Source organism: Zosterops lateralis (genome assembly GCF_965231275.1).
Source record: "Zosterops lateralis genome assembly, chromosome: 37".
NCBI lineage: Eukaryota > Metazoa > Chordata > Aves > Passeriformes > Zosteropidae > Zosterops > Zosterops lateralis.
Genome location: NC_139797.1, coordinates 300345 through 321725, shown reverse-complemented (window position 1 = coordinate 321725; position 21381 = coordinate 300345). Strand labels below are relative to the sequence as shown.

Genomic DNA, 21381 nt, shown 5'->3' with positions numbered 1-21381 from the left:
TCACCAGCGCCGTGTAGGGCAAACCTTGGCTGTCAATCAACAGGTACAGACACGCCCCCGGGGGGGGAGGGGCGGCCGGGGAGGGGCGGGGGGCGCGCTCCGGGGGGCTGCGGAGAGAGGGGGAGGGGTTAGGGGGGTGGGGGAGGGGATTGGGGGGGGCTGGGGGTCCCAAAAATTGGGTCAAAGAGAGATTTGGGGGGTCCCAAAATTCGGGTAAAGGAGGATTTTGGGGGGGGTCCTAAAAATCGGGTAAAGGGGATTTTGGGGTCCCAAAAATGGGGTCAAGAGGGATTTTTGAGGGGTCTGGGGGCGGGGGAGGGGATTGGGGGGGGGCTGGGGGTCCCAGGAATGGGGTCAAAGGGAGATTTGGGGGGGGTCCCAAAAATGGGATCAAGGGGGATTTTGGGGTCCCAGGAATGGGGTCAAGGGGAGTTTTGGGGGGGGTCCCAAAAATGGGATCAAGGGGGATTTTGGGGTCCCAGGAATGGGAGCAGGGAGGGAATTTGGGGTCCCAGTTTGGGGGTCCCAGGAATGAGGGTGGATTTTGAGGGGGGGGGGTCCCAGGAATGGGATTTGGGGTCCCAAAAATTGGGGGCGGGAGGGAATTTTGGGATCTCAGTCTGGGGTCCCATAAATGGGGGAGGGGCTGAATTTGGGGGTCCGAAAAATGGGGGAGGGGCGGCTCGCGGGGTTCCCACGGGCGGGGAAAGCCCCGGGGTGGGGGAGGGGCAGCCCCAGGAGGGGGAGGGTCCCCCCCACCGCCCCTCCCCCACCCCCCGGACCCCCCCGGTACCTCCCGGAGCCCCCCCGGGGGCCCTTCATGTCCCGGAGCCTTTGGGGGTCCCGCGGTGGGGGAGGGGCCGGGGGTGGGGGAGGGGCCGCAGCGTTTTGGGTCCGGCCGGAAACGGACCCGGAACAAAAGTTCCGCCCCTCCCCCCACCCCCCAATAAATCCCCTCCCCCACAATTCTCTCCTGCCCCTCCCCCACCCCGGGGGGGGTTTGCCCAAAATTTGTCCAAAAATTGCTAAAAAAAAAAATGCCCCAAAATTGCCGAAAAAATTCCCAAAATTTATTCCCATTTTCTCGTGTATTTCCCCCCATTTTCCCAAATTTTTCCCATTTCCTCCTGGTTTTCTCCTCATTTTTTTCTCCTTTTCTCGTGTTTTCCCCCATTTTCTTGTGTTTCCTCCCATTTCCCTCATTTTTTCCCTTTTTTTTGTGTTTTTCCCCCATTTTTCCTCCTTTTTTCATGTTTTTTTTCCCCATTTTTCATGTTTATCCCCATTTTTCCCCATTTTTTCATGTTTTCCCCCCATTTTTTCTCATTTTCTCGTGGTTTTTTTCACCTTTTCTCCCGTTTCTCGGTTTATTTTATCCAACTTTCCCCATTTTTTCCAGATTTTCTCCATTTTTTCCCGTTTTTTCCCATTTTCCCCCCGATTTTCGCTTTTTTCCCCCCAAATCAGCCCCGGGACCCGCGGAGTTTTGAGGGAAAATCCGGGAAAAACGGGGAAAAAACGAAAAAAATGGGGAAAATTTGGGCAAAACGTGAAAAAAAAAGGGAAAAATGGGGAAAAAATCGGGGAAATGGGGGAAAAACGGGGAAAACGGGGAGAAAACTGAGAAAAGGGGGAAAACCCGGGAAAACGAGGGGAAAGCCGGGAAAGAAGGGCAAAAACTGTGAAAAGTTTGGAAAAAAAAGGGAAAAAATGCGGAAAAAACCGCCCCGAAAAGCGGAGACCAAACTGCGGGAAATCTCGCGAGATTTCGGCGAATCGCGCGAGAACTCCGCGACGAGAACGCGGGCCGGCAGGGGGCGCCCTCCCTTCCCGCCAAAAGCCGCGCTGAGGGAAAAGGGGCGGGGCCAGAGCAAGTAAGGGGCGGGGTCAAGAAGGGAAAAGGGGCGGGGCCAGAACGGGAAAGGGCATGTGCAAAAGTGGAAAAGGGGCGGGGTTTAACACAAGGGGCGTGGCCAATCACCCCGGTTTCACCGGAGCGGCCGCCGGAAGTTAAACCTGCCCCGCCGGAAGTGGCGTAAAGAGCCGGTTTGGGGCCCCGAACAGGTGCCGAAAGCGGCTCAAAGTTCCCTGAAGGGCGACGGGAACGAACCGGGACCGAACCGAGAGCGGAAAAAGCCGTGGGGAGGCGGGAAAACGTGAAGGGTGGCGAAAAACGGCGGGAAAACCGAGCGGCGGCGGGAAAACGTGAGGGGCGGCGGAAAGAGGCGGGAAAAGCCGAGGAGTGACGGAAAAGCACGAAGTGTGGCGGGAAAAGCCGAGGAGTGGCGGGAAAAGCCGAAGTGTGGCGGGAAAAGCCGAAGAGTGACGGAAATAGCCGAAGAGTGACGGAATTAGCCGAAGAGTGACGGAATTAGCCGAAGAGTGACGGAAGGAGCCGAGCGCGGCGCCGGAAGTGGCCGAGCGCGGCCGGAAGTGGCGGAGCGCGGCCCGAGCGCGGACGGAGCAGCCGCGGCCTGAGCGCGGCCCGGGGGGAACCGGAGGCACCGGGAGGCTCCGGGAGGGTCCAGGAGGCTCCGGGAAGAACCGGGAGGGCTCCGGGAGCTCCCCCAGGGCTCCGCCGCCATGTCCGACTTCGACGAGTTCGAGCGGCAGCTGAACGAGAACAAACAAGGTACCGCCCCCCCCGCCCGGGCCGGGGCCTCGCACCCGGAATGTCCCTGAGGGGAACCGGGGATGGACCGGGGATTTCACCGGAATTACCGGGGAAATAACCCCGAAATAACCCCGAGGTGCTGCCCAGAAATTACCGCGAAATTGCCTCCAAAATGAGCCCCGAAATCCTCAAGATTTAACCTTAAAGTTGCCTCAAAATCAGCCACAAATTCTCTCAGAATAAGCCCAAAAGCCCCTCAGAGTAACCCCCAAATTCTCTTAAAAATAACCCCCAAATTCTCCTAAAATAACCCCCAATTTTTCTTAAAATTACCCCCAAATTCTCTTAGAAATTACCCCAAAATTCTCTCAAAATAACACCCAAATTCCTTCAGAATCATCCAAAAATTTACTTAAAAATCACCCCAAACTTTACTTAAAAATCACCCCAAACTACCTCAAAATATTTTCAAAAGATCTTCAAAAATAACCTCAAAATCACATTTAAAAAATACCCCAAAATTCCTTCAAATTCGCCCCAAAATTCTCTCAGAAATAACCCGAAATTCCCTAAAAAATGACCCAAAATTCTCTCAAAATCAGACCAAAAATTCCCTCAAAATTATCCCAAAAATCTCCTCCAAAAAATCCAAAATTCCCTCCAAATAACCCCAAAATTCTCTCAAATTAACCCCAAAATTTCCTCAAATTCACCCCAAAATTTTCCTCAAAATAATTCCAAAATTCTCTCAAAATAATCCCAAAAATAATCTAAAAATCCCCTCAAAATCAACCCCAGAATATTCTCAAAATTCTCCCAAAATCCCATTAAAAAACCTCAAAAATCTCCTCAAAATCCCATTTAAAAAAACCCCAAATTTCCTCAAAAATATCCCTAAAATCTCCTTAAAAATAACCCAAAAAAACCCTAAAAATCACCCCAAAATCTCCTCAAAATTACCCCAAAAAACCTCAAAATAAACCCAAAATTGGCTCAAAAACCACCCAAAATTCCCTCTGGGGTTCCCTCAATTTTTGGGATAAATTTTGGGAATTTTGGGGGAATTTTGAGGCAATTTTGGGGTTATTTTTGAGAAAATTTTGGGGTTTTTTGAGGGGGAAATTTCAGGTTTTTTGGACAATTTTGGGGTTATTTTTTAGCAAATTCTTGGGGTCATTTTTGAAGGAATTTGGGGGTTATTTGGGGGTTAATTTTAGGGGATTTTGGGTCATTTTTGAGGGAATTTTGGGGTCATTTTGGGAGAAAATTTGGAATTATTTTGAGGCATTTTTTGAGTTATTTTTGGATGGATTTCAGGGTCATTTTGGGGTTATTTTTGAGGGAAATTTGGGGCGATTTTGGTTTTTTTTTTGGGTAATTTTACAGTTTTTTGTCTCCCACAGCAGCACAAGGAGAACAGATGAATTCAGGATTATTTTTTAGTGAATTTTTGTCTGATTTTGGGTTTTTTTTTGAGGTAATTTTGGATTTTTTAGCTCCCAGAGCAGCACAAGAAGAACAAATGAATTCAGGATTATTTCTGGTTAATTCTGGCTGATTTTTCAGTGGATTTTTTGGGATATTTTTGGGCTAATTTGATTTTTTTTTTTTTTTTGGTTTTGAGTTAATTCTGGCTGATTTTTCAGTGGATTTTTGGGATTTTTTTGGAGAAATTTGGGGTTTTTTGGGGGTTTGAGTTAATTCTGGCTGATTTCAGGCTGGATTTTGGGTGGATTTTGGGGTTATTTCTCAGTGGATTTTGGGGTTATTTCTCAGGGGATTTTGGGGTGATTTCAGTGGATTTTGGGGTGATTTCAGTGGATTTTGGGGTTATTTCTCAGTGGATTTTGGGGTGATTTCTCAGAGGATTTTGGGGTGATTTCTCAGTGGATTTTGGGGTGATTTCTCAGTGGATTTTGGGGTGATTTCAGTGGATTTTGGGGTTATTTCTCAGGGGATTTTGGGGTGATTTCAGTGGATTTTGGGGTTATTTCTCAGGGGATTTTGGGGTGATTTCAGTGGATTTTGGGGTGATTTCTCAGTGGATTTTGGGGTGATTTCTCAGTGGATTTTGGGGTGATTTCAGTGGATTTTGGGGTTATTTCTCAGGGGATTTTGGGGTGATTTCTCAGTGGATTTTGGGGTGATTTCAGTGGATTTTGGGGTTATTTCTCAGGGGATTTTGTGGTGATTTCTCAGTGGATTTTGGGGTGATTTCTCAGGGGATTTTGGGGTGATTTCAGTGGATTTTGGGGTGATTTCTCAGGGGATTTTGGGGTGATTTCTCAGGGGATTTTGGGGTGATTTCTCAGGGGATTTTGGGGTGATTTCTCAATGGATTTTGGGGTTATTTCTCAGGGGATTTTGGGGTTATTTCAGTGGATTTTGGGGTTATTTCTCAGTGGATTTTGGGGTTATTTCTCAGGGGATTTTGGGGTTATTTCAGTGGATTTTGGGGTGATTTCTCAGGGGATTTTGGGGTGATTTCTCAGGGGATTTTGGGGTGATTTCAGTGGATTTTGGGGTTATTTCTCAGGAGATTTTGGGGTTATTTCTCAGGGGATTTTGGGGTTATTTAGGATATTTTTGATCCATTTTCAGAGAGGGATAAAGAGAACTGTCACCGGAAGCGCTCCCGCAGCCGGGACAGGAAGGGTTAACGCTGGGGGATCTCAGGGTGATATCTCAGTGGATTTTGGGGTGATTTAGGATATTTTTATTTCTCAGAGAGGGACAAGGAGAACCGTCACCGCAAGCGCTCGCACAGCCGCTCCTGCAGCCGGGACAGGAAGGGTTAATTCTCAGTGGATTTCAGGGTTGTTACAGGGATTTTTGGGGTGATTTAGGATATTTTTATTTCTCAGAGAGGGACAAGGAGAACCGTCACCGGAAGCGCTCGCACAGCCGCTCCCGCAGCCGGGACAGGAAGCGCCGCAGCCGCTCCCGGGACCGGCGGAACCGAGACCAGCGCAGCGTCTCCAGGGACCGACGGCGGCGCCGGTACCGGGGGACACTGGGGACACCCTGGGGACACCCCTGGGACAGCCCGGGACAGCCTGGGGACACTGGGACAGCCTGGGGACACCCCTGGGACACCCCTGGGACACCACGGGGACACCACGGGGACACTGGGACAGCCTGGGGACAGCCTGGGGACAGCCTGGGACACTGGGACACCTCAGGGACACCCCTGGGACACCATGGGGACACCACGGGGACACTGGGACAGCCTGGGGACAGCCCTGGGACACCCCTGGGACACCCCTGGGACAGCCTGGGACAGCCTGGGGACACCCTGGGGACACCCCTGGGACACCCCTGGGACACTGGGACAGCCTGGGGACACCCTGGGGACACCCTGGGGACACCCCTGGGACACCCCTGGGACACCACGGGGACACTGGGACACCCTGGGGACACCCTGGGGACACCCTGGGGACACCCCTGGGACACCCCTGGGACACCACGGGGACACTGGGACACCCTGGGGACACCGTGTGAGCCCTGGGGACAGCCCGGGGACACCCTGGGGACACCACGGGGACACTGGGACAGCCTGGGGACAGCCTGGGGACACCACGGGGACACCACGGGGACACTGGGACAGCCTGGGGACAGCCTGGGGACAGCCTGGGGACACCCCTGGGACACCATGGGGACACTGGGGACACCCCTGGGACACCACGGGGACACCACGGGGACACTGGGACAGCCTGGGGACAGCCTGGATCACTGGGGACACTCTGGGACACACCAGGGGTCACTGGGACACCTGGGGACACCGGGGACACTCTGGGACACCCCTGAGAATCCCCTGGGACACTCTGGGACACTTCAGGGACAGTGGGGACCCCCCAGGAGCACCAGGGACACCCCAGGGAGCACTGGGGCACCTCAGGGACACACCAGGGGCACCCTGGGACACCCAGGGACAGCCTGGGACACCCAGGGAACCCTCTGGGATCAGTGGGACACCCCTGGGACACTCTAGGAACCCTCTGGGACACCCAGGATCACTGGGACACACCAGGGACACCTAAGGGACACTCTGGGACACCTCAGGGACAGCCTGGGATACCCCAGGACACCATGGGACACCCCTGGGAGCACTGGGGGCACCCTGGGGACAGCCTGGGACACCTGGGGACACCCCTGGGACAGCCTGGGACACCACGGGGACACCACGGGGACACTGGGACAGCCTGGGGACAGCCTGGGGCACCCCTGGGACACCCTGGGACACCTGGGACACCCTGGGGATACAGGGACATTCTGGGACACCCTGGGGACAGCCTGGGACACCCTTGGGAACCCTCTGGGACACACCAGGGACACCCTGAGGACACCCTTGGGACACCCAGGATCACTGGGACAGCCTGGGACACCCTGAGAATCCCTGGGGACACCCCAGGGACACTCTGGAACACACTGGGACGCCCCTGGGAGCACTGGGACACCCCAGGACACCCCTGGGAACTCTCCAGGATCATCTGGGAATCCCCTGGGACACCCTGGGGACACCTCAGGGACACCCAGGATCACTGGGGACACCCTTGGGAGCACTGGGGACACTCTGGGACACCCCTGGGACCACCCAGGAACCCACCAGGATCACCTGAGACACCCAGGACCACCCTGGGACCACCAGGGACATCCCTGGGGACACCCCTGGGAGCTGTGGGACCCCCAGGACCCCCTGGGACCACCCAGGGACCCCCCGGGACCACCAGGATTGGGGCAGGACCCCCCCAAAATTGAAGCTGAGACTCCAAAAATGGGAGTGGGACCCCAAAAAATGACCCCAAAAATGGGAGTGGGACCCCAAAAATGGGAGTGGGACCCCAAAAATGGGAATGAGACCCCAAAAATGAGAGTGGGGTCCCAAAAAATGGGAGTGGGACCCCAAAAATGGGAGTGAGACCCCAAAAAATGGGAGTGGGACCCCAAAAATGACCCCAAAAATGGGAATGAGACCCCAAAAATGAGAGTGGGGTCCCAAAAAAATGGGAGTGGGACCCCAAAAATGGGCCCGGGACTCCCCCCAGCCCCAATTCTAAAAATTTTCTCCCCTTCCCCAGGTCCCCCCTGAGCCTTTCGGGACCCCTGAGGTGAGTCTGGGGGGTTTTGGGGGTTTTTTTGGGAATTTTGGGGGTGGTTTGGGGGGGGCATTTGAGGATTTTTGGGGTTTTTTTGGGAGGGTGTTTTTGGATTTTTTTGGGGACGATTTTTGGGTGTTTTTTAGGATTTTTGGGAGGACTTTTGGGATTTTTTTGGATTTTTTTGGGGAGGATTTTTTGAGTTTTTTTGGAGCGTTTTTGGGTTTTTTTGGGGACGATTTTTGGGTGTTTTTTAGGATTTTTGGGAGGATTTTTTGGGGTTTTTTTGGATTTTTTTTGGGGAGGATTTTTGGGGTTTTTTTGGAGCGTTTTTGGGTTTTTTTGGGAAGATTTTTGGGGTTTTTTTGGATTTTTGGGAGGATTTTTGGGGTTTTTTTGGATTTTTTTGGGGAGGATTTTTGGGGTTTTTTTGGAGCGTTTTTGGATTTTTTTGGGGACGATTTTTGGGTGTTTTTAGGATTTTTGGGAGGATTTTTGGGGTTTTTTTGGATTTTTTTGGGGAGGATTTTTGGGGTTTTTTTGGAGCGTTTTTGGGTTTTTTTGGGGAGGATTTTTGGGTGTTTTTTAGTATTTTTTGGGAGGTTTTTTTTAGGGATTTTGGGAGGATTTTTTTTTTGTTTTTTTTTTTTATATTTTGGGGGCTGTTTTTGGGGGCTCAGGGAGTCGCAGCCCCCTCCCCAAATTCCAACCCCCCCCTTTGTTTGGTGCCCCCCCCCAGCCGCTCCCCCCGGCACGAGAAGAAGAAAAAAATCCGAAAATATTGGGATGTGCCACCCCCCGGCTTCGAGCACATCACCCCCATGCAGTACAAGGCCATGCAGGGTGAGACCCCTCCCCTAATTCACTGGGACCCCTCCCCTAATTCACTGAGACCCCCCAAACCCCCCCAGACCCCATAGAGACCCCACAGAGACCCCCAAATCCCCCCGGGCTTCAAGCACATCACCCCCACGCAGTACAAGGCCATGCAGGGTGAGACCCCTCCCCAAATCCCCTGAGACCCCTCCCCTAATTAACCCGGGACCCCCAAACCCACCCAGGACCCCCAGACCCACAGAGACCCCCCAAACCCTCTCCAATTTCCCCCCAAACTCCTCCGTGCCCCCTTTAACCCTCCCCAAATCCTCTCCAATTCACCCTAAGACCCCCCAAACCCCCCCAAACCCCATCCAGGAGACCCCAAACCCCCTCAGGACCCCCCAAATCCCATCCTGGAGACCCCAGACCTTTTCCAATCCCCCCTAAACCCCCTCAGGACCCCCCAAACCCCATCCTAGAGACCCCAAACCCCCTCAGGACCCCCCAGGACCCCATAAACCCCATCCTGGAGACCCCAAACCCTGGCCTAGAGACCCCAAACCTTCTCCAATCCTCCCAGGACCCCCCAAGTCCCCCCCAGGACCCCCCAAACCCCATCCTGGAGACCCCAAACCTTCTCCAATCCCCCCCAAATTTTCTGAGGACCATCCCAAACCCTCATAAATCCAATTTTCCCCTCTCCAGCTGCGGGTCAGATCCCGGCCACGGCGCTGCTGCCCACCATGACCCCGGACGGGCTGGCCCTGAGCCCCCAGAGACCCCCAAACCCCCCCAGATCCCATCCCAGAGACCCCCAAACCCCACCAAACCCCCTCCTAGAGATCCCAAACCTTCTCCAATCCTCCCAGGACCCCCCAAGTCCCCCCCAGGACCCCCCAGATCCCATCCCAGAGACCCCCAAACCCCCTCAGGACCCCCCAGGACCCCCAAATCCCATTCTAGAGACCCCAAATTCCCTCAGGACCCCCCCAAACCCCCTGAGGACCCCCCAACCCCCATCCTAGAGACCCCAAACCTTCTCCAATCCCCCCCAGGACCCCCCAAACCCCATCCTGGAGACCCCAAACCTCCTCCAATCCCCCCCAGGACCCCCAAAACCCCATCCTGGAGACCCCAACCCCATCCTAGAGACCCCAAACCTTCTCCAATCCCCCCCAAATTTTCTGAGGACCCTCCCAAACCCTCATAAATCCAATTTTCCCCTCTCCAGCTGCGGGTCAGATCCCGGCCACGGCGCTGCTGCCCACCATGACCCCGGACGGGCTGGCGGTGACGCCGACCCCGGTGCCCGTGGTGGGATCTCAGATGACGCGTCAGGCCCGGCGCCTCTACGTGGGGAACATCCCCTTCGGCATCACCGAGGTCTGACGGGGGGATTGGGGGGATTTGGGGGGTCCTGGGGGGCTTTGGGGGGTTCTGAGGGGGTTTGGGGGGTCCTGGGGGGGTTTGGGGGGTCCTGAAGGGGGTTTGGAGGGATCTGGGGGGGTGATTTGGGGGGTTTTGGAGGGAGATTTGGGGCTTTTGGGGGGTTATTTGGGGTTCTCAGGGCGTTATTTGGGGTTTTTGGGGGATGATTTGGGGTTTTGGGGGGGGGTTTGGAGCGTTATTTGGGGATTACGTGGAGTTTTTTGGGGTAGATTCGGGGGTTTTGGGGATTGTTCGGGGGTTTTGGGAGGAGATTTGGGGTTTTTGGGGGGTTATTTGGAGTTTGGGGGGTTATTTGGGGGTTTGGGGGCTCCTGGGGGCAGTTTGGGGGCTCCTGGGGGGGTTGGGGGGGTCCTGGGGGGGTTTGGGGGGTCCTGGGGGGGCTTGAGGGGTCCTTTGGGGTCCTGGGAGGAGATTTGGGGGGATTATTTGGATTTTTCGGGAGTTGTTTTGGGGTTATGTGGAGTTTTTGGGGGGTTATTTGGGGGGTTATTTGGGGTTTGAGGGGTCATTTGGGGTTTTGGGGGGTCCTGGGGGGGAGTTTGGGGTCCTGGGGGGGTTTGGGGGGAGATTCGGGGTCCTGGGGGGAGATTTGGGGGGATTATTCGGGTTTTTCGGGAGTTATTTTGGGGTTTTTGGGGGGAGATTTGGAGTTTTCAGGGGTTTATTTGGGGTTTGAGGGGTCATTTGGGGTTTGGGGGGTCCTGGGGGGGTTTGGGGGGTCCTGAAGGGGTTTGGGGGGTCCTTTGGGGTCCTGGGGGCGTTTTTGGGGGGTGATTTGGGGTCCTGGGGGGTCCTGGGTGTAATTTGTGAGGGGTCTGGGGAAGTTTTGGGGCGTTGGTTGGGAGTTATTTGGGGTTTGGGGGTTATTTTGGGGTTGTGTGGAGTTTTTGGGGGGTGATTTGGGGGTTTTTGGGGGGTGATTTGATGCAAACCCCTCGGAATTTCCCATTTTCTCTCCCCAAATCCCCATTTTCCCGTCCCAAATCCCCAAATTTCCCCTTTTCTCTCCCAAAAATCCCATTTTCTCACCCAAATTTCCCATTTTCTCACCCAAATTTCCCCTTTTCTCACCCAAAAATCCCATTTTCTCACCCAAAATATTATTTTTTCCCCGTTCAGGAGGCGATGATGGATTTTTTCAACGCCCAGATGAGGCTGGGGGGGCTGACCCAGGCCCCGGGGAACCCCGTCCTGGCCGTGCAGATCAACCAGGACAAGAACTTCGCCTTCCTCGAGGTCGGGAAAGGGAAATTTGGGACATTTTCGAGAAAATTTGGGGATTTTTGGGGGAAATTTGGGGATTTTTGGGGGAAATTTGGGGATTTTTGGGGAAAATTTGGGGATTTTTGGGGAAAATTTGGGGATTTTTCGGGAAAATCTGGAATTTTTGGAGGAAATTCTGAAATTTTTGGGGGAAATTTGGGGATTTTTGGGGGGATTTTTGGGGAAATTCTGGAATTTTTGGGGGAAATTTGGGGATTTTTTTGGAAATTCTGGGATTTTGGGGGGAGATTTGGGGATTTTTGGGGGGATTTTTGGGGGGAAAATTCGGGAATTTTGGGGGAAATCTTGGGGATTTTCAGGAAAATTTGGGGATTTGGGGTGAAATTCTGAGATTTTTGGGGGGATTTTGGGGTGAATTTTGGGATTTTTGGGGGGAAATTCCAGGAATTTTTGGGGAAATTTTTGGGATTTGGGGGGGAAAATTCCAGGAGTTTTTCTGGGAATTTGGGGGAAATTTTGGGGGATTTTGGGGCAAAATTTGGGGGAAATTCTGGGATTTTTGGTGGAAATTTTGGGGGAAATTTGGGGGAAAATTCCAGGAATTTTTGGGGAAATTTTTGGGATTTTGGGGGAAATTTTTTGGGGGAAAATTCCAGGAGTTTTTCTGGGAATTTTGGGGGAAATTCTGAGATTTCTTGAGGGGAAATCTTGGGGGATTTTGGGGCAAATTCTGGAAATTTTGGGGGAATTTTTGGGGGAAATTTGGGGGAAATTTTGGGGGGAAATTCCAGGAATTTTTGGGAAAATTTTGGGATTTTGGGGGAGAAAATTCTGGAAATTTTGAGGTAAATTTTGGGGCAAATTTGTGAATTTTTTAGGAAAACTCAGGAGATTTTTGCAACAAATTCCAGTGAATTTTAGGCCAAATTTTATCCTCCTCCCCTCCCATTCCTCCCCCTCCCCCTGAGCCTTTTCCCTTCGCAGATTTGGGGATTTTTTCGCCCGAATTTGCCCCAATTTTGTGGTTTTTTTTCCCCCAGTTCCGGTCGGTGGACGAGACGACGCAGGCCATGGCCTTCGACGGGATCATCTTCCAGGGCCAGTCGCTGAAAATCCGGCGGCCCCACGACTACCAACCCCTGCCCGGGATGTCCGAGAACCCCTCGGTTTATGTGCCAGGTCAGGGGCCTGAAAATCACAGAATTTGCCACAAAAATCTGCTCAAAATTTGCCCAAAATTTAAAAAAAAATCCGCGCAAAATTCGCCCCAAAATTCAGTCAAATTCACCCTGAAATATATTAAGATGTACCCCAAAATCCACCCCAAAAATTCCCAGAATTTGCCCCAAAATTCACCCCAAAAATGACCAAAATTCACCCCAAAAATCGCCCAAAACTTTAAAATTTCTACGCAAAATTATTCACGAAATTCACTCGAAATTCACCCCCAAATTCAGCCCAAAATCTACCCCAAAATTCACCCTGAAATTCCCTCGAAATTTAAAAAATTCCACGCAAAAATCCACGCAAAATTCGCCCCAAAATCGTCAAAATTCGTCCCCAAAATCCACCCTGAAATTCCCCAAAATTCACCCTGAAATTCCCCAAAGTTCACCCAGAAATTCATCCCAAAATTTCAAAAATTTGCCCCAAAATTCATTCCCAAATTCACCCCAAAATCCCCCTGAATATCCTCAAAATCCACCCCAAAAAAACCCAAATTCACCCCAAAAATCACCCCGAAATTCCCCAAAAATTTAAAAAAATCCGCGCAAAATTCGCCCGGAATTCACCGCAAAATCCACCTTGAAATTCACCCCAAATTCACCCCAAAATCCAGCCCGAAAATTCCCCAAATTCCTCCAAAAATTTGTCCCAAGTTTCACCCAAATTATCTCCAAAATCCACCCTGAAATTCCCCGAATTCACCCCAAAAATCACCCCAAAAATCGCCCCGAAATTCAAAAAATTCTGTGCAAAAATCTGCGCAAAATTCGCCCCGAAGTCGCCAAAATTCGTCCCAAAATCCACCCTAAAAATTCCCAGAATTTGCCCTAAAATTCATCTCCAAAATGCCAGGTCAGGGGCTCAAAAATCACAAAATTTGCCACAAATTCACCCCAAAAATCCCCTGGAGTCACCCCCAAAATCCCTCCGAAAATCGCCAAATTCGCCCGAAAATTCGTCCCAAAATTCACCGAAATTCCTCCCAAAATCCACTTAAAAAATCCCCCAAATTCACCCCAAATATCTTCCTGAAATTACCCCGAATTTTTAAATGTTTTACACAAAATTCTGCACAAAATTTGAAAAATTCGCCCCGAAATTTACCCTGAAATTTCCCCAAAGTTTAAAAAAAAATCCACGCAAAATTCTGCACAAAATCACCAAAATTCGCCCCCAAATTCGCCCCTGAATCCACCCTGAGTATCCCAAAATTCACCCTAAAAATTCCCAGAATTTGCCCCAAAATTCATCCCGAAAATGACCAAAATTCACCCCAAAATCCCCCTGAATATCCCCAAAATCCACCCCAAAAAACCCCAAATTCACCCCCAAAAATCCCCCCGAAAATCTGCAAATTCACCCAAAAATTCGTCCCAAAATTTAAAAAAATTCTGTGCAAAATTCACCCCAAAATTTCAAAAATTCGCCCCAAAATTCACCCTGAAATTCCTCAAAATTCCCACAAAAATTCACCCCAAAATTTGACCGAAATTCACCCCAAAACTCACCCCTGAAATTCCCCAAAATTCTTCCAAATTTTGTTTTGGTTTTTTTTTTTTTTTTTTTTTTTTTAATTTGGGTATTTTTGGGGTATTTTCTGTGGGTTTTTTTTTTTGTAATTTGGGGGTTTTTTGTTGGTTTTTTTTTTGGTAATTGGGTTTTTTGGGGGTATTTTTGGGTTTTTTGGGGTATTTTTGGGTTTTTTTGGGTCGTACTGGGGTTTTTTTGGGGGTTTTGGGGTGATTTGGCGGGGTTTTTTTGGGTAATTTTGGGGTTTTTTTGGGTTTTTTTGTTGATTTTTGGTTTCTCCCCCACCTTCCCCAGGTGTGGTGTCCACGGTGGTCCCGGACTCCGCCCACAAACTCTTCATTGGGGGCCTCCCCAACTACCTGAACGACGACCAGGTGAGCCCCAAAATACCCAAAATTTACCCCAAAACATCCCCAAAAATCCCCCAAAAAATCTCCAAAAAATCCACAAAAAATTCCCCCAAAAAATCCCAAAAATTCCCCCAAAAATACCCAAAAATTCCCCCGAAAAATCCCCCAAAAAAATCCCCAAAAAATCCCAAAAAAATCCCCCAAAAATCCCCCTAAACTCCCCAAAAATTCTCCAAAAAAATCCCCAAAATCCCCCAAAAATCTCCCCAAAAAATCCCAAAAAATTCCCCAAAAAAATCCGCAAAAATTCCCCCAAAAAATCCCCAGAAATTCCCCAAAAAAATCCCCAAAATTCCCCAAAGAATCCCCTGGCTGGAAATTCCTGAATTTTGGGTGGGAATTCCCAAATTCTGGGCAGGATTTCCTAAATTTTGGATGGGGATTTTCAATTTCTGGGTGGGATTTCCCCAAATTTTAGGTGGGAATTCTGAATTCCTGTGCGGAATTCCAAATTTCTGGGTGGGAATTTCGTATTTTTGGCTGGGAATTCCCGAATTCTGGCTGGGAATTCCTGAATTTCTGGGTGGGAAATTCTGAATTCTGGCTGGAAATACCTGAATTTTGGGTGGGAATTGCAAATTTTGGGTGGAAACTTTGAATTTTTGGCTGGAAATTCCCGAATTTTGGGTGGAAATTCTGAATTTTGGGCGGGAATTTTGAATTTTTGACTGGAAATTCCTGGATTTTGGGTGGGGGTCTTGAATTTTGGATCGGATTTCCGAATTTTGGGTGAGAATTCTGAATTTCTGGGTGGAAATTTTTAATTTTTGGCTGGAAATTCCAAATTTTGGCTGGAAATTCCCAAATCCGGGCTGGAAATTCCAAATTTTGGGTAGAAATTTTGAATTTCTCGCTGGAAATCCCCGAATTTTGGGCGGAAATTCTGAATTTTGGGTAGAAATTTTGTATTTTTGGCTGGAAATCCCCGAATTTTGACTGGAAATTTTGGATTTCTGTCTGTAAACCCCCGAATTTTGACTGGAACTTCCTCTCCTGGGCAGGTGAAGGAGCTGCTGACGTCCTTCGGGCCCCTGAAGGCCTTTAACCTGGTCAAGGACAGCGCCACGGGGCTGAGCAAGGGCTACGCCTTCTGCGAGTACGTCGACATCAACGTCACCGACCAGGTACCTGAAACACGCACAAAAATGGGGCAAAAAATGGGCAAAAATCGCCAAAAAAACGGGGCAAAAATCACCAAAATTGGGGCAAAAATCATCCAAAAAATGGGGCCAGAATTGGCTGAAAATGGGGCAAAAATCGCCTGAAAATGGTGCAAAAATTGTCCTGAAAATGGTGCTAAAATCAGCTGAAAATGATGCAAAAACTGCACCAAAATCATGTAAAAATAGCACCAAAATCACGTAAAAATGGCAGCAAAATCACATGAGAATGGCCCCAAAAACACCCTGGAAATGGGGCAAAAAATGCCAAAAAATGGTGCTAAAATCACCCAAAAAATGGGGCAAAATCATGCAAAAAAATGGGGCCAAAATTGCCAAAAAATGGGGCCAAAATAGCCAAAAAAATGGGGCAAAAATCACAAAAATTGGGGCAAAAATCGCCCAAAAAATGGGGCAAAAATCATCCAAAACATGGGGCAAAATCGCCCAAAAAATGGGGCAAAAATCGCCAAAAAAAAAAGGGCAAAAATCGAAAAAAAAATGGGCCAAAATTGCAAAAAAAATGGTGCCAAAATCACCTAAAAATGGTGCTAAAATTGCTTGAAAATGGTGCTAAAATTGCCCTGAAAATGGTGCCAAAATCACGTAAAAATGGTGCAAAAATCGGCTTAAAAATGGCACCAAAATCACATGAAAATGGCCTCAAAAATGGTGCCAAAATCACGAAAAAATGGCCCCAAAAATGCCCTGGAAACTGTGCCAAAATTGGCTGGAAATGGTGCCAAAGTCACCCCAAAAATGGTGCCAAAAATCGCAAAAAAATGGGGCAAAAATCACCCAAAAATGGGGCAAAATCGTGCAAAAAATGGGGCAAAAATCGCCCAAAAATGGGGCAAAATTGCCCAAAAAATGGGGCAAAAATTGCCAGAAAAATGGGGCAAAAATCATCCAAAAAATGGGGCAAAACTTGCCCAAAAAATGGGGCCGAAATTGCCCAAAAATGGGGCAAAATTGCAAAAAAAATGGGGCCAAAATTGTCTAAAAATGGTACCAAAAATCACCTGAAACCAGGCACCAAAATCACTTAAAAATGATGCTAAAATCCCCCGAAGAACAGCACAAAAATTGTCTAAAAACGGTGCCAAAATTCCAGAAAAAAACAGCGCAAAATGGCACCAAAAATGGCACCAAAATCCCCCAAAATGGCACCAAAATTTCCTGAAAAATGGCACCAAAAATCACCTAAAAAATGGCACTAAAATCCTCTAAAAACCCCCTAAAAAAGCCCCCAAATGTCAGAATTTTGCCCCAAAAATGCCAATTTTTCCCGCAGGCCATTGCAGGACTCAATGGGATGCAGTTGGGGGACAAGAAGCTGCTGGTGCAGAGGGCGAGTGTGGGGGCCAAGAACGCCACCCTGGTGAGTGGGGACCCCAAAAAAACCCCAAAAATCCCAAAATTCTCAAATCCCAAAATCCTCAAAAATCCCCCAAAAAAATCCTCCCCAAAAATCCCCCCCAAAAAAAAACCCAAAAAACCCAAAATTTCCCCCAAAAAAACCCCAAGAACGCCACCCTGGTGAGTGGGGACCCCAAAAATATCTCAAAAATATCTCAAAAATACCCCAAAATTCTCAAATCCCCAAAATCCCCAAAAATCCCATTTATTACCCCGTTTCTCCATCAATTTTACTCCTAATTTTCCCCCATTTTCCCATTAATTTTCCCATTAATTCTCCCAATTTTCCCATTAATTTTCACTCATTTTTCCATTAAATTTCCCCCCAATTTTCCTCCATTTTCCCATCAATTTTTCCCCAATTTGCCCCCAATTTTCTCATTAATTTTCCCCAAATTTTCCCATTAATCCCAAAATTTTTTCATTAATTTCCCCCAATTTTTCCCCCAATTTTCCATCATTTTCCCCCCAATTTTTCCATTAATTTCCCCCAATTTTCCCCCATTTTCCAATCAATTTTCCCCAATTTCTCCCCAATTTTCCCATTAATTTTTCCCCAATTTTTCCATTAATTTCTCCTATTTTTTTCCCTATTTCCCCCCAATTCTTTTACTAATTTTCCCCCATTTTCCCATTATTTTTTCCCCAATTTTTCCATTAATTTCCCCCCAATTTTCCCAATAATTTTTTCCCCATTTTCCCCCAATTTTCCCATTAATTTCCCCCAGTTTCTCCCACATTTTCCCATTAATTTTTCCCCAATTTCCTCCTAAATTTCCCATTAATTTCCCCCTATTCTTCCCACATTTCCCCATTAATTTCCCCCAATTTTCCCCCAATTTTCCCCCATTTTTCCATTAATTTCCCCCCCATTTCCCCCAATTTTCTCCCAATTTTTTTATCATTTTCCCCCAATTTTTTAAATATTTTCCCTCCATTTTCCCATTAATTTTTCTCTCATTTTCCCATTAATTTTTTCCCCATTTTTCTGTTATTTTTTCCCCCAATGTTCCCCCAATTTTTTTACAAATTTCCCCCATTTTTCCCCCCAATTTTCCCCATTTTCTCCCACATTTTCCCATTATTTTTCCCCAATTTTTCCATTAATTTCCCCCCCATTTCCCCCGATTTTCTCCCAATTTTTAAATTATTTTTCCCCAATTTTTTTATTATTTTCCCCCCAATTTCCCCCCAAATTTCCCAATAATTTCCCCCCATTTTTCCATTATTTTTTCCCCAATATCCCCCCATTTTTTTTACTAATTTCCCCCCATTTTTCCCCCTAATTTTCCTTCATTTTCTCCCCCAATTTTCCATCAATTTTTCCCCCAATTTTCCCTTATTTCTTCACTAATTTCCCCCCCATTTTCCCCCAATTTTTTTATTATTTTCCCCCATTTCCCCCCAGTTTTCCCCCCATTTTCCCATTAATTTTTCCCCCATTTTCCCATTAATTTTTTCTTCCATTTCTCCATTAATTTTCCCCCAATTTTCTCAATAATTTCCCCACATTTTCCCATTAATTTTCTCCCATATTTCCATAAATTTCCCCCCATATTTCCATTAATTTTCCTCATTTTCTCCCACATTTTCCCATTATATTTTCCCATTATATTTTCCCCAATTTTCTCAATAATTTCCCCCAATTTTTCCCCATTTTCCCATTAATTTCCCCCCATTTTTTCCCCAATATCTCCCCAATCTTTTTACTATTTTTTCCCCATTTTTTCCCCATTTTTTCCCCAATTCCTTTCCAATTTTTCTATTAACTTTCCCCCCATTTCCCCCCAATTTTCCCCCAATTTTTTTATTATTTTTCCCCAATTTTTTTATTATTTTCCCCCCATTTTCCCATTAATTTTTCTCCCATTTTCCCATTAATTTTTCTCTCATTTTCCCATTAATTTTTTCCCCATTTTTCCATTATTTTTTCCCCAATATTCCCCCAATTTTTTTACAAATTTTCCCCCAATTTTCCCCATTTTCCCCCCCAATTTTCCTATTAATTTTCTCCCAATTTTCCCTTATTTCTTCACTAATTTCCCCCCAATTTGCCCCCAATTTTTTTATTATTTTCCCCCATTTTTTTTATTATTTTCCCCCCATTTTTCCCTCATTTTTTCCCCAATTTCTCCACTATTTTTACCCCAATTTTCCCCATTTTCTCCCACATTTTCCCATTAATTTTTTCCCAATTTTCTCATTAATTTCCCCAATTAATCCCCAATTTCCCCCCTTGCAGAGCACCATCAACCAGACGCCGGTGACGCTGCAGGTGCCGGGGCTGATGAGCTCGCAGGTGCAGATGGGGGGTCACCCCACGGAGGTTCTGTGTCTGCTCAACATGGTCCTGCCCGAGGAGCTGCTGGACGACGAGGAGTACGAGGAGATCGTGGAGGACGTGCGGGACGAGTGCGGGAAGTACGGGACCGTCAAATCCATCGAGATCCCCCGGCCCGTGGACGGCGTCGAGGTCCCGGGCTGTGGGAAGGTGAGATATGGGAGATACAGGCTCACCTGTGTGCCCAGGTGTGCCCAGGTGTGACACTGAGGGTATAGAAATGGGTCAAATCCATCGAGATCCCCCGGCCCGTGGACGGAGTGGAGGTCCCGGGCTGTGGGAAGGTGAGAGAATAAAAATACAGACTCACCTGTGTGCCCAGGTGTGCCCAGGTGTGCCCCAGGTGTGCTGGAAATGGGACAGGGTGGGTCAAATGTATCAGGATTTTGGGGTCTGTGAAGGTTCTGAGGTGCTGGAAGGTGAGAGAACTGAGATATGGGGTTACCTGTGTGCCCAGGTGTGCCCAGGTGTGACACTGAAGGTGTGGGATGGATCCACACTGTTGAGATTTTGGGGTCTCTGAAGGTTCTGAGGTGCTGGAAGGTGAGACTGCAGAGATACGGGGTTACCTGTGTGCCCAGGTGTGCCCAGGTGTGCCCAGGTGTGCTGGGAGTGGGTCAAGTCCAACAAGATTTTGGGGTCTCAGAAGGTTCTGAGGTGCTGGAAGATGAAATTTGGGAGTTATGGGCTCACCTGTGTGCCCAGGTGTGCCCAGGTGTGTCCCAGGTGTGGAACCCCAAATCCTTTCCCCAAAATCTCATTTTTTTCCCCAGATTTTCGTGGAGTTCCCCTCGGTGTTTGACTGCCAGAGGGGTCTGACCCTCACCTGTGCCCCAAATCCCCCAAAACTCCCTTGAAATGACCCCAAAAATGTCCCGAAATGGCCCAAAATTACAAAAAATTACTAAAAATCGCTGAATTTAACCAAAATTTTTGGTTTTTCCCCAGATTTTCGTGGAGTTCACCTCGGTGTTCGACTGCCAGAAGGCCATGCAGGGCCTGACCGGGCGCAAATTCGCCAACAGGGTCGTGGTGACCAAATTCTGCGACCCCGACTCGTACCATCGCCGCGACTTCTGGTAGCGCCAGAAATGCCCCAAAATCCCCCCAAAAACCCCCCAAAAATCCCCCCAAAAATCCCCCCAAAACCTCGGGGGGGTCCCCACATCGACCCCCCTCTTTTTTTCCTGTTTTTTCCTGATTTTTTCCCGTTTTTTCCTGAATTTTCCTGGTTTTTTCCCCCCCCCGCCCTGTGCTGGTTTCTGGTTGTAGCGACCCCTCCCCCCAACCCTTTAAAAAAATAAAAAATAAAAAAATTAAAAAAATATTAAAAAAAAAAGCCCCTCCCCCAGCTGTCCCCCCCTCCCCTCCCCCACCCTCAGTGACGTTTCGTATGGAGAAAAAAAAAAAAAAGAAAAAAAAAAATTAAATAAAAAAAAGGGGGAATTTTTTCCCCCCAAAAAAACGGTGATGGGGGATGGGAACCCCCCATGGAGACCCCTCCCCACACCCCCCCATTAAATCGAGTTTTTTCCAGTTTTTTGGGGTTTTTTTGGTGTTTTTTTTTTTTGTGTGTTTGGGATGGGGGAGGGGATTTGGGGTTTGGGGTAAAAAATCCCAATTTTGGGATTAAAAAATTCACAGGTTTGGGGGAAAAAAAAAAAATCACAATTTTGGGGAAAAATCAGAATTTTAGTGAAAAAAATAATCACAGATTTAGGGAGTAAAAATTCAAAATTTTGGGTATAAAATCTCCCAGTTTTGGGGGTTGAAAAGTCCCAATTTTGGGGATAAATTCCCCCAATTTTGAGATAAAACCTCCAAATTTTGGGGGTAAAAAAATCCCAATTTTGGGGATAAAATGCCCCAAATTTTGGGTATAAAATCCCCTGATTTTGGGGAGTAAAACCTCCAAATTTTGGGTATAAAATCCCCTAATTTTGGGGTCCAGCCCCTCAATTTTGGGCTCTGCTTTGTCCTGGGCGCTGCAGCTGCTGCTCTGGGGGGAATTTTGGGGGGCTGGAGACCCCCACAGGGGTTTGGGGGGTTGAATAAAGGGGGGACCCCAAAAATCGCCCCAAAATCCCCCTTG

At 48.4% G+C, this 21381-nt stretch overlaps 1 protein-coding gene across 1 annotated transcript; it reads left to right on the top strand.

Annotated features, from left to right (window-relative positions):
• Positions 1–1978: 1978 nt before the first annotated feature.
• Positions 1979–20604, top strand: U2AF2 (U2 small nuclear RNA auxiliary factor 2). The gene is made up of 12 exons (XM_083882025.1): positions 1979–2632; positions 5479–5614; positions 7693–7722; positions 8450–8553; positions 9761–9912; positions 11098–11214; positions 12243–12381; positions 14254–14333; positions 15371–15493; positions 16824–16910; positions 19191–19439; positions 20238–20604. Exons 1-12 carry the CDS (start codon positions 2584–2586, stop codon positions 20370–20372), a joined length of 1401 nt encoding a protein of 466 aa, XP_083738151.1. The 5' UTR covers positions 1979–2583; the 3' UTR covers positions 20373–20604.
• Positions 20605–21381: the final 777 nt, after the last annotated feature.